At 55.6% G+C, this 16,419-nt stretch overlaps 1 protein-coding gene across 1 annotated transcript; it reads right to left on the bottom strand.

Moving 5' to 3' along the window:
• Positions 1-1,752: 1,752 nt before the first annotated feature.
• FXYD5 (FXYD domain containing ion transport regulator 5) lies at positions 1,753-10,651 on the bottom strand (the record flags this gene model as incomplete). Its single annotated transcript, XM_080703555.1, has 8 exons — positions 1,753-1,796; positions 4,410-4,484; positions 4,562-4,591; positions 5,335-5,409; positions 7,610-7,714; positions 8,673-8,783; positions 9,078-9,158; positions 10,591-10,651. 8 exons carry the CDS (start codon positions 10,649-10,651, stop codon positions 1,753-1,755), a joined length of 582 nt encoding a protein of 193 aa, XP_080559681.1.
• Between the last annotated feature and the right edge of the window lie 5,768 nt (positions 10,652-16,419).

The following is a 16,419-nucleotide window of genomic DNA, read 5'->3' as shown; positions in this document are numbered from 1 at the left end:
CGGTGAGCAGGATCACGTCTCTTGACTTTGGCATGATCCCCGGCCAGAACCCCAGGCGTGGCGCCTGCCTGTGCCTGCGCCGCAGAGACTGGCCCTGACCTGGTCAAGCTCTTCCCACCAACCAAGGGGCCCAAGGGCCTTCAGACACTGCGCCTTCTCTGCCATGCTCTGGGTGCCTAGGGCCTACAGATTCCTCCCACAGCTGGCCACCAGCCCTCTCGGGCCTCCACAGCCTCCTGGGTAGACCTGCCCTGAGCCCCGGTTCCCAGTGTTGTTGGGTGCGTGAGTGCAGAAGGAGCTCAGATGCGCAGGCCTCAAGGTGTGGCAGGAACCTTCATGTAAAGGAAAGGGAGTCACCGGGGACAGGGCCTCCTCCATATATGCTGGTCCAGTGTGAGAGCGAGCTGGCCCTGGACAGAGCTCTGTAAGTGGACCAGAGCAGGGGCCTCAGATGCCAGAAGACAGACTCCTGCCGATTCTTACTTCCACATCTGCCTCCTTACCCCTCGTGTGTGTGTGTGTGTGTGTGTGTGTGTGTGTGTGTGTGTACGCACACTTGTGGTGTGGTGTGGTGCGGTGTGGTGTGCTGGAGATTGAACCCAGGGGCATTCTACATCTGAGCTACACACTTAGCCCTTTTTACTTTTTATTTTAAAATAGGATCTCACTAAATTGTTGAGGCTGGTCTTGAACCTGCAATCCTATCTGCAATCTTCCTGTCTCAGCTTTCCAAGTACTAGGATTACAGGCGGTACTGGGGAATGAACCAGGGGCATTCTGTCTTAGATTTATTTTTTACTTTAGAACAGGGTCTTGCCTGGCTGGTGGCGCATGCTTGTAATCCCCGTGTTTGGGAGACGTAGACAGGAGGATCACAGAGTTTCGAAGCCAGCCTCTCTGGCTTAAGAGACCCTGTTTCCAAATAAAAAAATATATAAAAATAGGTCTGGGAGTGTAGCCTGGAGGTAGAAGGGTTCCATTCCCAGTACCACCAAAAAAAAAAAAAAAAAAAGGCAGAGTCTCAAGCCGGGTGTGGTGGCACAAGCTTGTAATCCCAGCTCTTGGGAGGCTGAGAAAGGAGGATCGCACAGGTTCGAAACCAGCCTCAGCTACTTAGTGAGGCTCTCAGCAACTTAGTGAGACCCTGTTTCCAAATAAAGTGTAAAATAGGTCTGGGAGTGTAGCCGGGAGATAGAAGAGTCCTTGGGTTCCACTCCCAGTACCATCAAACAAACAAACAAACAAAACAAAACAGGGTCTCACTAAATCACTAAGGGTCTCACTAAGTTGCTGAGGCTGGCCTTGAACCTGCGATCCTCCTATCTTGGTCTCCCAAGCACTGGGATTCCCGGTGTTTGCCTCCATGCCCAGCAACCCTATTCCCGCTGCTGCCTCTCACCAGGCCTCTCCCGCCACTCCATTCCTGGCCTCGGCTTCTGAGTCTGTGACCCCTTTCCTTTGGTCCCCAGTCATGAGTGATCAGAGGCCAGCCACGGACCACACGGTGCTTTACTTTTTGTCTGAAGAGAGTAAATAATTTGGGGTGCAGTGCACAGGGAGCCAGCAGCCCACAGGTCTGGGACAGAGAGGTGGGGACTCAGGCCCCCTGTCCCTGTCTGGCCCCATCCATCTGTGTCTTTCTCCTCAGGCTGGCTCCTGTACTGATGGCTGTTGTCTCTTGTAGTGAGCTGATGGGAGTCCCATGTCGGAGCGCACCTCAGTCGCCAGCCCCCAATCCTGGCAATCTCACCTTCAATGGCTCCGGCACAACTTTGACAACTGTCTACACTTGCCACCTGCAAGTAAAGCAAACAGTTCTGTCTTGAGTTGAAACAGTACTGATTACTGTGTGCTCTGGGCGCTGGGGAACAGGCCAACTGGTCCTGTCCCTCAGGAAGGACACACGTAACTCTATAAACATGTGAGTGAGAGATGCTGAGAACAGGGGAGTAGCTCCCTGAATCTGCACAGAGTCCTTTGAAAATTCAGACAATTTTGTGTATTATGGATTCACTCTGCACATATTTATTGTGCAACTACTACATGTCAGGTACTGATCAGGACACAGGAAACAGTGGAGAGAAAGAAAGAAAGAAAAACACCACTGCCCCTTGAAAACAGACTCTTAAGCCAGGCGTGATGGCGCACACGTGTAATCCCAGTATTCAGGAGGCTGAGACAAGAAGATCGCGGTCCTTGAACAGCCTAGGCTACTTAGGCCCTTTGCAACTCAGTGAGGCTCTGTTTCAAAATAAAAAATAAAAAATAGGGCTGGCAGTGTAGCTCAGAGGTAGAATGCCCCTGAGATCCATCCCCAGTACTGAAAAACAAAACAAAACTGACTCTTTAGCAGGGGGAGACCAACCACAACAAAAAAATCTTTTTTTTTTTTTTTGTGATGGTACTGGGGTTCCTGGGGTTCTTGGAAACCCTTCTACCTCCGGGCTATACTCCCAGACCTATTTTATATATTTTTTTGGAAACAGAGTCTCTTAAGCCAGCGAGGCTGGCTTCAAACCACCGCGATCCTCCTGTCTCCGCCTCCCAAGCGCAGGGATTACAAGCGTGCGCCACCACACCTGGCAAAGATGTATTATATATAATAAAGCCAAGAAGGAGTCAGGAGGCCCAGGAGCCAGGAACAACATCATGGGGGTGACTAAGGGGTCGTTATGTAGGAGGCGATGTGTGGGCAGTGACTTGACGAAGGTGAGGGGAGCCGTGTAGATGTGAGGAAGGGCGTTCCAGGTGGAGGAGATGGCCAGTAGAAGGCTCTGAGGTGGGAGGGCACAATGGACTCAAGGAGCAGTGGGCGACCAGGGCCTGGTCCCAGTGAGAGGGGCTCTCAGAAGCCACCGCCCTGCCTCCGCTGCCCCCATGCCTCTGGCCTTGTCCCCTCCTCTGCCTTACTTTCTCTGCCCCACTACACTGGCCTCTGCCTGCTGCTCCTGCAACCAGCTCAGCTCAGTCCCACCCTTACCCCTGCTGTTCCCTCTACCTGGATGATTTTTATTTTTTTTTTTTTTGGTACTGTGGATTAAACCCAGGGGCATTTTATCTCTGAGCAACACTTCAGCCCTATTATATTTTGAAATGGTCTCTTCAAGTTGCTGAGGGCCTCACTGAGTTGCTGAGGCTGACCTTGAACCTTTAATCCTTTCTCTGTCTCCCATATACTGGGATTTCAGGTATGTATCACCATAGCTGGCATAAAACCCTTTTCTTTATAAAAACTCAGACTCAGGTATTTTGTTGTAGCAATGGAAAGCAAACTCATACATCTCTCTAGTAAACCTTCTCCAATTAACCCTTGGAGAGCCCACCTGTCACCCATCATGACCCTAATTCACAGTGACCGACTTCTAAGTTCCCAGACATTTTACAGAAACTAAAAGCTCTTGAAAGAGTGGCTATTCTAGCAACTCCAGGCCCCCATTCTTGCCTGACCAAGTGGGTGGAGCTGCTCCATCTGGAAGGGTCATCTGGTCCTCATCCACCTCCCACCCAGCCTTGTTCACCTGTATCCCCTGCCAGGTCTGTGCACCAGAAGCTTGTGACCTGTAGTGTGTTGCCTGCCAAAATGGTTCCGATTTTTTAGCCCTCCCTGTTAGCATTGATGCCCCTTGCAATGCAACCTTGTCTCTCCTCTCTCATCAAAAAGTGAAGTCTAAGCCAGGTATGGTGGTGCACACCTGCAGTCCCAGTGCATGGGAGGCTGATACAGGAGGACTACAGGTTCAAGGCCAAGCTTCAGCAACTTAGTAAGACTTAGTTTCAAAATAAAATAGGACTGGGGCTGCCATTGACAGGTAGTATGCCCCTGGGTTCAATCCCCAATACGAAGAAAAAAAGAAAAAAAAAAGCACAGTCTCTCTTCTGACCTCTGAAATGAAGCAGGATCTTGTGATTTGCTTTGACCAACAGAATGTAGCAAAGCGCAGTGGGCAGCTCAGAGCCTGCAGGCTTTCTTTGTCTCTCATCACGGTGTGAACTGAAATTACCTGGCATAAAACCCTTTTCTTTATAAAAACCCAAACTTGGATATTTTGTTATAGCAATGGAAAACAGGCTAATATATCCCTCTATTAAACCTTCTCCAAGTAATCCTTGCAGGGCCCGTCTATCACTCATCATGACCCTGACTCTCACAAAGTTCCCTGGAGGATGAGACCATGCAGTGAAAGCCCAGGAGCCCTAGACACAGGCCCCCTGCTGACCTCCAAGTGAGGTCAGGTGCATACATCCAGCTGTGGCCAGACCACCCTGCTGAGCTCAGCCCACACTGCCAACCTGCGGCTAAACAAGCACAGGCATCACATCGCGCCAGTTCTCCGGGTGGTCGGCAGATGGGCCTTCGAGGGCCTCAGTGCCAGCCTCCCTGCAAGCCAGCCCCACTGGCACCCACTCACTGGTGAGGATGATGATGCCGGTGATGAACAGCACAGCTGCCACCAGGAGCCCCCGTCTCCGGAGAGTGGTATCATCTTCAGAGAGAGAAATGGGATGGGGTGAGAGGGGCCTTCACTTGTCCTTCTCCCATATCTCCCTGTGTATAACTTACCATAGAAGAAGGGGTCATCCTCCTCTGAACCTGGAGGGGCAGACAAGGTGCAAGTCAGAGTTCAGCAGAGGTTTGTGGAGTGAATAGGTGAGCGGCAGATCAGGGGGCAGGACCCTTGAGTCTCAGCCTTTCCTCCCTTACAACAAAGCCAAAGTCCTCACAGCAGCGGGCGACCTGGCTCCCATCACCTCTCTCCCTTCCCCTCCCTCACCGTACTTCATCCCCACTGGCCACCCTGCCACTGAGCGAGTCAGACGTCTGCCTTGCCACCTCAGGGCCTTTGCACTGGCTGTCTCCTGTGCCTGGGGAAATAGCCTTTTTTTAGACATCCACATGGCTCTCTCCTTTACCTCCTTCACAGTGAGGCACTCCATGGCCCTTTACATTAAATACTCCCCAGTCACTCACTAACCATAGTCCTGGTCTGTGTGCTTTTCTTTTTTTCTTTCTGACACTGGGGATGGAACCCAGAGGCATTCCACCTCTGAGCTCTCCCCTCAGCCCTTTTAAGTTTTCGTTTTGAAGCAGGGTCTTGCTCAGGTCTGGAGAGTCTTGCCTGTTGCTGAGGCTGGCCTCACACCTGCCTTGTTCTGGTCCCAGCTTCTCCTGTCCACGGGGCTCCACTGTCTAGCCACCTCTGCCAGGCCGGGAGCCATGCACTCACCCAGCGCACGCACACCGAGGATAGCTCTGTGCTGGTCACACTCCTAGCGCTGGAGACGCGGGGAACTGAAAAAATGGCCCGTTTCCAGTCTGGGAAGTGAGTTACTGACCTGGCGGCCTGGGGGTCAGTGGGCCCGGCCTGGCATCTTTGCCTGGCGTTGGTCTCTCGGAGGGCGCCGTGGAACCTTCAGTGGAAGAGCAGAAGACGAGTGTAAGACGGAGGTGCGGAGACACTCCGGAGGACCTCCCTGCGGGTCTGGGATGGGAAGATCCCTCCCTCACCTCGGCCACCTCCAGAGGCAACAGCAAGGGCCCCGCCCCGCTCTCTCCTCCAGCTTCCAGGCAGGCAGGGGACACATTGTGAACATCTGCGCTGCCCGGAGACCACAGAGACCAGGAGGTTCTCATTCTGCTCATGGTGCTGGGGATTGAACCGGGGGCATTCTACCTCCAGGTTACACCCCCAGCCCTTTTTATTTATTTTTGGAAACAGGGTCTTGCAAGGTTGCTGAGGACCTTGCTACCTTGCTGAGGCTGACCTAAACTTGCGATCCTCCTATCTCAGCCTCCCCTACTCCTCTTGGCGGCTGTTGGCATTGCCTGTCTTACCTCCCTTCTTCTGGAAACAGGTTTCTTTTCTTGGTAAGGGGAAGGGGACTGGTCCCCTAACTACCACCCAGGCTACCAGGGAGGGCATGAGTCTCCAGTCTAGCTCCTCCCTCGGACCTTTTGAATTCCAAGTAGTGATTCTGAGTGAGAGCCAGGCAGATTAAACTGAAGATAGAAAAGCATTTTATCAATAAGTAGTGCGGACACAGCCACTATCCCCTGCCTCCCACAGGGGCACTTTGTTGCAAAATAGAAAAGCTCTATTTCCCAAGACACTTTCTATTTTCATCTACTGTAAAATCATTTTCGTAAATTCTATAGGAAGGAGATGTTTTACCACCATCACTGGAAAAGCAGACTCATTTAGAGATGGGCAAAGGAAATGACGTGGCCGCAGCAGTGGTACGTCGTCCGGTGCTCGGTCCATGCAACAGTGTGAGTGGCCTACCGCAGGCCTCCCAGCGAGGGCTGCCCCGCCCGGGCTCATCACAGACGCATCAGAGGCAGCCGTGGCCTCAACTCAACTCAGCCCTCCTTCTTAAGCTTCCAGTAACACCCTCTGCCTGTCCCTGAGGGAAGAGGCTCTTCTCTAGCTGTGGGTCTATGTAACTGAGGCAGCCCAAGGGCGGGCACAGGACCAAGAGGGCCAGCCACAGCCACCCATGTCCAGGCTCCCGTTGGCTCAGTCATGGACATGCAACCCAGCTATGTGGATGAGCGGCAGTTCTAGGCTTGGGCTGGGGGTAACAGGAAAGAGATGTTCTCTAGCTCTGAACCTGGGGCCACCTTTGCCTCCGAGAAGGAAAAGAGAATGAGGACCACAGAGGCAAGCAAGGGCGCATCCCGTCACAGCAGTGTACAAGCTCCTTTCTCCAGCCTGGAACTGCCAACCCCCAGATTTTATAGAACTGTACAGCCAATTAGCTTTATCAAGGTTCTGAGAAGTCCGGTCATAAAAAAAAAAAAAAACAAAAAAACAAAAAAAAAACCTGTTTAACTTTAGGCTGGGCATGATGGCATACACCTGGAATCCCAATACTTGGGGGGCTGAGACAGGAGGATTGCAGGTTCCAGGCCAGCCTCAGCAACTGAATGAGACCCTCAACAACCTAGCAGGACCCTATTTCAAAATAAAAAGGGCTGGGAGCTGGGTGTGTTGGCACACGCTTGTAATTCCAGCATTCGGGAGGCTGAGACGGGAGAATCAAGGTCCACCAGCCAGCCTCAGCTACTTAGTGAAGTCCTTTGCAACTCAGTGAGACCCTATTTCAAAATAAGAAATAAAAAAAATAGGGCCAGGGGTGTAGTTGAGAGGTGGAACACTCCTGGATTTAATCCATAGTACAAAAAAAAAAAAAATTTAACTCAGAGTTCCCCAAATACCTCTGACCACAAATCAAAATAAACGTTTTTGAAAATGTTTCAGCAATTCCCTAAACAGGTGCTCTGAGAGACGCACCGGGGACGTGCTGACCTAGATAGAGAATTAAGAGTGGAAGTCACAGTCTCCCCTGACTGGAGGTGGGGTCGGGCACAGGAGCAGAGCTGCTGTGACATCCAGGTGGGAGGCCAGAGCCCGGGGAGCGGGCATCTCCCTGCACACCTCAGTTTGCACTATCTACAGCCCTGTGGGGCAGGTGTGGCCTTGACTCCCACATTGCAGATGTGGCCCCTGAGGCCGAGAGAGGGAGCTTCATGTGCTCTGGGTCACGCAGGGAGGAAGTCCTGGGCTTGCTAGACATCCCATAAGGGATGGCTCTTCGTCCCAAGCGCTACCTTCCTTGTTGCTCGGGCGCGTCCCGGGATCCGTCACCAGAAGCTTGGTCGTCCCTGTGTGCCGCGGGCTCGCCGTCAGGGTCTCAGTCCTACTCTGTGTGGTTTCTCCTCAGGTCAAAGAGGCAAGGAGGGAGGGTAAGACACAAGCAACTGGTGAGCGTGCCATCCACAACCGCTGCCCCCCCAGGGACAAATGCCACTGCAGGGCCCACAGCAGCGCTGGAGGGGGCAACTTTTTTTGTTGTTGTTTGGTGGTACTGGGGTTCCTGGAAGCCCTTCTACCTCCAGGCTAACCTCCCAGACCTGTTTTTACATTTTATTTGGAAACAGGGTCTCCTAAGCCAGCGTGTGTGGCTGGCTTTGAACCTGCGCGATCCTCCTGTCTCTGCCTCCCAAGCGCCGGGATTACAAGCGTGCACCACCACGCCCGGCTGGAGAGGGCAACTTTTAAAACCAGTTTAAACGTAGCTGGCCTCGGCCCCCTCACATAATGGAGGAAAGCGGGTCTGGGACCAGGGTTCTGACTCCCGCCCAGCTGCATGCCTGGCTCGCGGTGGGACTTTGGGTGTGTTGCTCTGACCCCTTTTCCTCCTCCGCACAGCGGGGATGATGGCAGCTCCCACCTCACAGGGTCTGTGAGGACTGAAGAGTTCACACTAATGAAGTATTTAGAAGCCGGGTGTGGTGGTGCACACCTGCAATCCCAGTAGCTGGGAGGCTGAGACGGGAAGATAGTAGGTTCGAGGCCAGCCTCAGCAATTTAGCGGGATCCTCAGAAACTTAACAAGGTCTGTTTCTCACCTGTTTCAAAATTTAAATTTTTTTAAATGGTGGGGGTGTAGCTCAGAGGTAAAATGCCTCTGGGTTCCTGGGTTCAGTTCCCAGCATCATCATCATCATCACGATGTGTCTGACTTCGTTTTCCAAATGCCTTCCACCATAGGCTGGCACCCACCTGTTCTGATAAGTCCCCTGGGACCTCCTTTGGGGTTCTAGCCTCCCCATCTCTCAGACCACTTTATTCAGAGTTATGATAGAGGTTGAAAATGGGACCTGGACCCACGCAACCAGTTTTCTGTGCCCGTGACCTGGACCCACGCAACCAGTTTTCTGTGCACGTGCACCAGTTTCATGGATGGGCACGTGACCTGGGTCTCACTGATGACGCTCAGGCCTGGAAGGTGGACATCCTTGCTGTTGGATTCTTAGCAGGCCTCTAGGGGCCAACTTGGTCCCATAAGAGAAGAAGCTGAGAATGAATCCAACACGGAGGAAAAAGAACCAAGACATGGAGACAGGGTCCTCAGGGTAGCATTGGAGTACCTAGATCAAGTCATGCCCGAAGCTTTATCCCTGGACTTCTTAGTTACACAAATCTATGAATTCCCATTTGGCTCAACTTTGAGGATTTTGTGGCTATTGCTATGGCAACAATGAGATCTTCAGAGCCCTGCTACCCTCTCCTCACCTGGGACTTGTGTCAGACCATGAGTGTCCACAGTAGTTGGGTCCACTGTATGAACGGATGTGGCATCCTCTAATGTCTGTCCTGGGGAATCAAGGAGGAGAGTCGGGAGAGGATCTGGCCATCCTTTTCTTGTCCTTACTCCCACCCTGCCCAGCCTTCTGAAACCTTGAAGGCTCCTCCCGAGGGCCTGTCAGCTGGTAGAGCCATTCAATACTGGGGGTATCAATCCATGGTCCTGAAAGTGTTTGAAGGCATGCCAGCACCCCAGCACTCGCTCCTTCTGCAGCCCCCTCCTGCCCCCACCTTATGGGATGTCTAGCAAGCCCAGGACTTCCTCCCTGCGTGACCCAGAACAGATGAAGCTCCCTCTCTCGGCCTCAGGGGCCACATCTGCAATGTGGGAGTTAAGGCCACACCTAACCCACAGGGCTGTAGATAGTGCAAACTGAGATGTGCAGGGAGATGCCTGCTCCCCGGGCTCTGGCCTCCCACCTGGACATCACAGCAGCCTCTGCTCCTGTGCCCGGTCCCCACCTGCAGTCAGGGGAGACTGTGAACACCTGAGTCAGATCAGAGCCCTCCCGGGTCAGAGCCCAGTCCAGGCTGCACCTCATTCCAGGTAAAAGCCAACGCTCACCTGGTCCAGAAGCCCCTCCCTCTGGCCTCTCCCCTTGCCCCTCACCCTTGCTCACCCTGGCCACCACCCCGGGCATTCCTGGACTCCTCAAACTCACCCCACCACAGTCACCCAGATCCCTCCAGGCTCCCTTCCTCCCTCCCACAGTGCCTCAGCCTCCCCACACCCAGTTCAGACAATCCTCCCCTTGGCCACGCTGTCATTGCCTGATCTGCAGGCTATTGCTGGTCCTTGCCCACAAGAACACGGTCTGCCATGTTCAGGACTGTCTCCAGGGCACCCAGGAGACATGGCACATAACAGGTGCTCAGTGAATACTCATCTTAGGGCTGGAAGAGTACATGAGATCAAAGGGGAGCAGAGGGCAAGCCCGGCCCTCGCTCACTGGCACGGGAGGGGTTTCCCCATCACTAGAAGGGACGGGGGCCACAAGTGTCAGGAGCACAGCCAATCTGGCCACATCTGCTCCCAACAGGTTCGGGAGTCCCCTCCGGGGACGCAAGGTCGCCCACTCCCTGGGCTGCCCCAGCTGCACCCGCTTTGCCCGCTGTGTATCCCCAGGGGCCCAGGGCTCTGCTTTCTTGGGAGCCTAGTTTTTCTGGCTGCTGAGTGGAAAACCGACACCTATCTCTGGGCCAAGTCAAACGCCGCGAATCTTCCTGGAGGTGAAAGAGAGGCTGCGCAGCGGGGGCAGGCTCTGGCCAGACTCTTTGGAAGCGACCACCCAGGTCTGAGGTGTCCAAAGAGGGCGGAACCCCAACTGTGCCTGGATCCCACTTCCTGGTGCCAGCTTAGGGCGAAGAGATGGGAGAGAGTACGGAAACCCACCAGCCATCCACCGGGCGGTGGAGGGGGGCCGCAGGGCCAGGGTCTTACCTCTGGAGGGAAGAATGAGTCCTAGGACGAGGAGGAGACACAGGCGGCCAGAGGGCGACATCTGTGGGGAGTGGGCGCCGGGATCAGTGAGGCAGGCGGGCCAGGGGTCCTGCAGCCCCTTCCCTCCCCGGCGCAGGCGCCTCGGGCCTCACGGACCCGGGCCACGGGAGACCCATGCCTTCCGGGACGGGGCAGGATCTCAGAGGTGGAGTCCCAAGCGCTACCCTCTTCTTCTGCCCTGGATCCCCGAAGGAAACAAGAAGTTCTGGGCTACCTGGTGTGCCGGGAGCGGAGCAGCCCCTCGCTGCTCCCCAGGCACGCCGGCCCCACTCGCTGGGACTGACCGTGAAGGCGCGGCGACGCCCCTCTCCCCAGGCCCAAAGCCAGAGCCCAGGAGCCGGCGAGGAGGGGAAAGAGGAAGGGTGAGTAATGCGCGCCGGCGAGCAGAGGAAAAAGTGAGCTGCCGCCGGGCTGGCTGCAGGCACGCCGGCGGGCGCGGGCCGCAGACCTGCAGGGCGGGGCTGCGGGGCGGGGGCGGCCGGGGAGACTGAGGCAGGCGGAGGTGGGCGTGGGCGCGAGGCGGGGAGGCCGGTCCTCCGCCCACCTGAGCCCGGCCCCGGCCGAGGTGGAGCGGAGGAGGAGGAGGGACTTACGTCGGCGCCGGGGTCCCGGAGCCCGCAGCCTCGAGGGGGAGGACGGCGGCGGGAGCACGTCGGTGCGGAGGGTGTGGCCGGGGGCGCGCGGCGGGCGGGCGGGGACGAGACGGGCCCAGTCATTTCCTCTCGGGTTTCCTGGCTTCAGAGCCGGGGTGGGGGCAGGAGGGGCCGACGCCGCGCGATGGGGGGCTGGGGAGAGGCCGCGCCGAGGCCCGCCCGCCCCGGGGGAGAGGGAGAGCGCGGGGCGTGGTGGGTGCGGTCGCTGGGGTAGCCGCGGAGGAGCGGGAGGACCCCCTCCGAGGGGAGGAGCCCGAGGGGACGTCTCTGGGCACGCAGGGGACAGCCACCCAGGTTCGGCTCCGCAGCCCCCCACCTTGTGAGCCCACAGATGAGAACACGCAGACAGAACGGGGGGTGGGGGGAACCAATGCACATTTATTAAGCTCAAGACATGGACACCGAGGGGCAGGGGCAGGGCCGGACCTTCAGATGAGGCTAGGAGCTGCGGGGAGGCGGGTCGCGGGGAGCCGGGGATGCTGGGAGGAGTCCCGGATCCCAGGAGCTGGAGGCCCAAGTCCCTGGGTCTGGGATGCAGACAGGCTCTTTGGGGGATCGTCGTTGCCAAGGCCTGGGGAGGGACAGCGGGATGCGGCGGCTCCAGCCTTGGGGTGGGTGGGGCGGCTCATTCGGGGGAGCACTCCCCGGCGCAGGGCCGGGGTCCCCACCGCCTTCGCCGGTCCTCAGGCTCCCGCGCTGGCAGGGCAGCAGTGGAGGTTCTGGAGCTGGTTTTACACACCGCCGCCGCCAGGGGCTGGGGAAAGAGGAGGGCTGTGTTAGCCAGAGGGTTGGGGGTGAGCCCTGGATCCCCAGTCACCGTGGAAGCAAGACCCCAGGGACTGCCGCCCGCGTGGCCTCCTTAACACCAGGTCCCTATGGGGACATCTGCAGTGGGGCTCCTGGGGCCAGCTTGGACTTTTCTGGGTCCCCCTGCCAGAAAGGGAGTCTCCATCCCCTTCTACACCCCGAGTCTCCTCCTGCACCCTTGTTCCTGCCCTGAACATTTGGACACAACAGAAAACCCCCACTTCCCACCCACGTCCAGACCATCATTCAGCCGGTTGGATCAGAATCCTGGAGGATTTTTTTTTTTTTTTAAGGTGGAGGAGTATGGGGAATTGAACCCAAGGCATTCTACCTCAGACTATATCACCAGCCCTTCTGCCCTTTTTGCTTTTCGTTTTGAAACAAGAGTCTTGCTGAGGCTGGCCTTCTCAGCCTCCCAAGTACTGGGATTATAGACACCAGCCACCGTGCTGGGCTGCTATACCCCAGCCGCCCATACACGCCACCTCCAGAACCCACAAAGTGCACCCTTAGTGCCTGCCTGTAAATACATTTAAGAGAATGAGAAACAAAACATGGAATTCTCCACTCGCTTCCTCCAAAAATTGAGGCTTCCAAGTTCCTCCTCTCTTTGGGTCCTAAGAATTTTCCAAGAGGCAGAGATCCCCATCTTTTAACTTGTGAGTGTGTGTATGTGGCACTGGGGATTGAACCTGGGGGCATTCTACCTCCCAGCTACACCCCTACTATTACGTTATTTTCTCTCAAAGTCGCTGAGGCTGGCCTCAAACCTGCAATCCTCCTTGTCTCCGCTCCCCAAGTACTGGGATTATAATAGGTGTGTACCACCATGCCCTGCCCATCTCTGATTTTTTAAACAATCCCTGGAAAGGATAAAATTCCACTAAAAACTGGTCAAGATGTTTTCATATCAGTAAAATCCAGGCCCCTACAGAGTCACAGCCTCCCATCTGCCTGCTCCTCCTTCCCGCCCCCCTTCCCTGCCCAGGCTGTTCTCTCCTCTCCCTCTCCCTCCCTCTCTTCCACCCCTGCAGCTTATCCTCTCCCACCCTGCCCAGCTTCTCCTCCAGCATTAGACGCCCTAGATCCCCACAGTTCTGGTTTCCAATGCGAATCTTTACATCTATTCTGTACATCTTTCTTTTTGTTGCGTTGGCAGTTACTCAGAAGCCCGCCTCTCTTCCCTTCACTTCCTTTTCCTGAGTCATTTCAAAATCTTAGGTCTTCACAGCCAAACCATAGAGTCTGGAAGTTGTTATGTCCTATTTTTTTTCCCTTTCTCTTTTCTTTTTTTGTCTTTGTATTGGGGATTGAACCCAGGCACATTCAATCTCTAGCCCTTTTTATTTTGAAAAAGGGTCTTGCTAAGTTTCTGAGGCTGTCCTCAGACCTGAGGCCCTCCTGTCTCTGCCTCCCAAGTACTGGGATCCCAGGAGTGCAGCTCAGCACGTGTCCTCTGGGATCTTTCCCAAGTGCTCTTCTTCCTTCTCTCCCACATGGGGCCCCTCTCTTCAAGGGCTGTGGCTTCCCTCCCTGGGAAGCAAGTGTGTCCTTCCTTTGGGGAGTTTCTACATTTGTTTCTGGGAGTCTTTGTTGACTTCTTAGGACGTTTCAGGCTCTACTACCCCCATGCCCCGTGGTTTAGCACCTCCCATCTGCAGGGGGATCAGCGCCCATGGGATTCTCCCAGGTGCCTCTGTTAGGGGCCACTCTCTGGTCCATCCAGCAGCTCGCCTTCAAAGGGTCCCCTTCCCCTGTCACCTGGCCTCCCGCCCAAAGCCTCACCTGAGGAGGGAAGCTCCGACTTACAGGATTTGCACGTTGGGCTGTAGAGATAAAGAGAAGAGGAGAGAGTGAGGCCCGGCTCCTGGCCTGTGTGTTAGGGCAGCCCCGGGCCCAGCCTGCCCGCCACCCGCCCCAGCGCTGCTGCCAGACCTCTCAGACCTGGAGTCCGCCTTCCTGCATTTCACCTTCTTGCCTGTAGAAGAGACAGAGACAGACCGAGGAGCATCCGCACAGGACAGGGATTCAGGACAACACCCACAGGGGACTCCTGGGTGCCCAGGGCCGCCGGGGAGGCCCAGACTTACTGAGGATGATGATGATACCCAGCAGGAACATTATGGTGGCCAGAGTCATACCCACGGTCTGCACCGTGGCGTAGTCTAGGAAGACAGTGCATGTTAGGGTGAGGCAGCCCCGCAGCCCACCCGGCCTCAGGTCAGCTTCAGGCTGCTGGGCCAGGGGCCGCGTCCAGGCTGCAGCGGCTGTGAGAGAGCAGCTTCAGGCCGCGCGGGGGGCTCAGGAGAGCGCGAGAGCAGCTGTGAGCGGCGCTGGCTCCCCTCCGCCTTTCTTAGACGGCCTCCTCTCTGCTCCTGGTGCTGTCCGCCCTGTTGCCTATCTGGGCAATCACGGCAGCCTTCTCCATGGTCTGGCAGCCCCACCTCCGCCCCCTTCTGCGGGTGCAGGGACTTGTTAACACCTGCATTAGAGAGGGGTCCTTCCCTGGCTCCAGGTAAAAGCCAAGATCCTTGCTACCAACTTGGCTTGAAAGCCCTACTTCCTGCGAGGACCTTGTCCTTCCCTGCTTTCTTCAGCAATCTTCTGCTCTAGCTCCTGGAGCTTACCAGGTATTGTCCTGCCTCAGGGCCTTTGCATGGGCTGTTCCCGCTCCCTGAGAGCTCCCCCTCTAATATCCATATGGCTTCCTCTCTCACCAACTTTTTTCAAAAGTCAGTGAAACCTTCTCTGGCTGTCCTATTTAGAATTTCTCCCCAACACCTTCTGATCACATTCCCTCTTTGATTTTCCTTCATAAGAATTATTCTTATCTAGTTGGGTGTGGTGACACATGCCAGTAATCCCAGTGCTTGGGAGGCTGAGGCAGGAGGATCTGGCAGGTTCGTGTGCAGCCTTGGCAATTTAGTGCTACTCTCAGAAACTTAGTAAAACCCTGTGCCCAAATAAACAGCAAGGACTGGGGGTGTAGATAGGAGGAAGAACACCCCTGGGCTCAGTCTTCAGTACCAAAAGAAAACACTGAATTATTCTCATTTCATATTCCAGTCTAATGCATCATTGCATTTTATTCTCTTGAGTGTCGTTCTCCCACTGAGAGTCAGCCAAGGCGGCAGGGCAGCACACTGGCCGTGTGCCTCCACCTGCACGGGACACGTGCTCGGCAGACACTGGCTAGAACGAGGGTCTGTGGAGCAGCCTCTCGGCCGGCCATGGGCCGCCTCTGCCCTCCCACAGCTGCTTCCTATCGTGATTTAGCACTCATTGATCCGCCAAAAAAGAAAAAAAAATCCAACTCATGGCTGGGTGTGGTGTGGGCCTTCTGCCAGGGACCTGGGGTGGCCTCTCCTTGGGAGCGGTCGATATTTGACCTGCAGCCAGAAGAAGGCGCAGGAGCCGTGGTCATCTGTGTGGAGAGCTAGGGAGGAGTGTTGCTGGCAGAAGGGCCAGCAGGTGCAAAGGCCCTGAGGTAGGGAAGGAACTGAATATTGGAGGAACAGCAAGGATTGGAGGACAGAGGGTGTAGAGGGAGGAAGCTGCGGCCAGGTCTTCCAGAGCCTCAGTGCCATGGGGATGACACAAGGTGTTCTCCAGGTAACTTTTCCCATCGTCCTCAGAGGTGGGAACTATTATTCTTCCTTGTTTACAGAAGGGCCTGGGGAGGCAAAGTCACGCCGTAGGGCCTGGGCCAGCCAGGATTCAGCTCCAGGCAACCTGGACTGAGTCAATGCTTTTAAGGCTTTCTCCACTTGCTTCTCTGATGGCCTCAGCACACTTGCCCAGCATCCTGCGGGGCCTGAAAGGGGCTCAGAGAGCGGGAGAGACCCACCTCTTCTCCCCACTTGGCCTGCCCTCCATGACCCACCCCAGCTGATGTGAGCTGGACCCGCAGGGCTGCACAGCCAGTGGCCCGCGTGTCACGCAGCAGAGGGCAAAGCCACTTCAGGAGTCGTCTGTGGGCATCTGCAGCCACGCCTCCCTCCAGCCCTAGGGCTTCCCCGTCAAAAACTCTGACACTCACCATAATAAAATGGGTCAGGTTCCTCAGGAACTGTGGGAAGGAAGGCAGAGAAAGAGGGAGAAAATGTTCACCGCTGGGTTTCTGAGCATACTTAAGGATTCACACAGAGCTGCTAGCCCAAAGGTTTCTGAGAAAGAGGCGCCTTGCTCTGGACCATACAGCTTCGTGGCAGGACACAGCCCAAAGAGCAGAGCAGAGGATGAACCCAGCCCCGCTCATTCCATCAGTGGCTCCCCTGGGCAATGTGGGCTCTGCCCAACTGCACATGGC

The sequence above is a fragment of the Muscardinus avellanarius genome, assembly GCF_963383645.1.
Source record: "Muscardinus avellanarius genome assembly, chromosome: 10".
In the NCBI taxonomy this organism is placed as follows: Eukaryota; Metazoa; Chordata; class Mammalia; order Rodentia; family Gliridae; genus Muscardinus; species Muscardinus avellanarius.
This window is presented reverse-complemented; position numbering and strand designations above follow the sequence as displayed.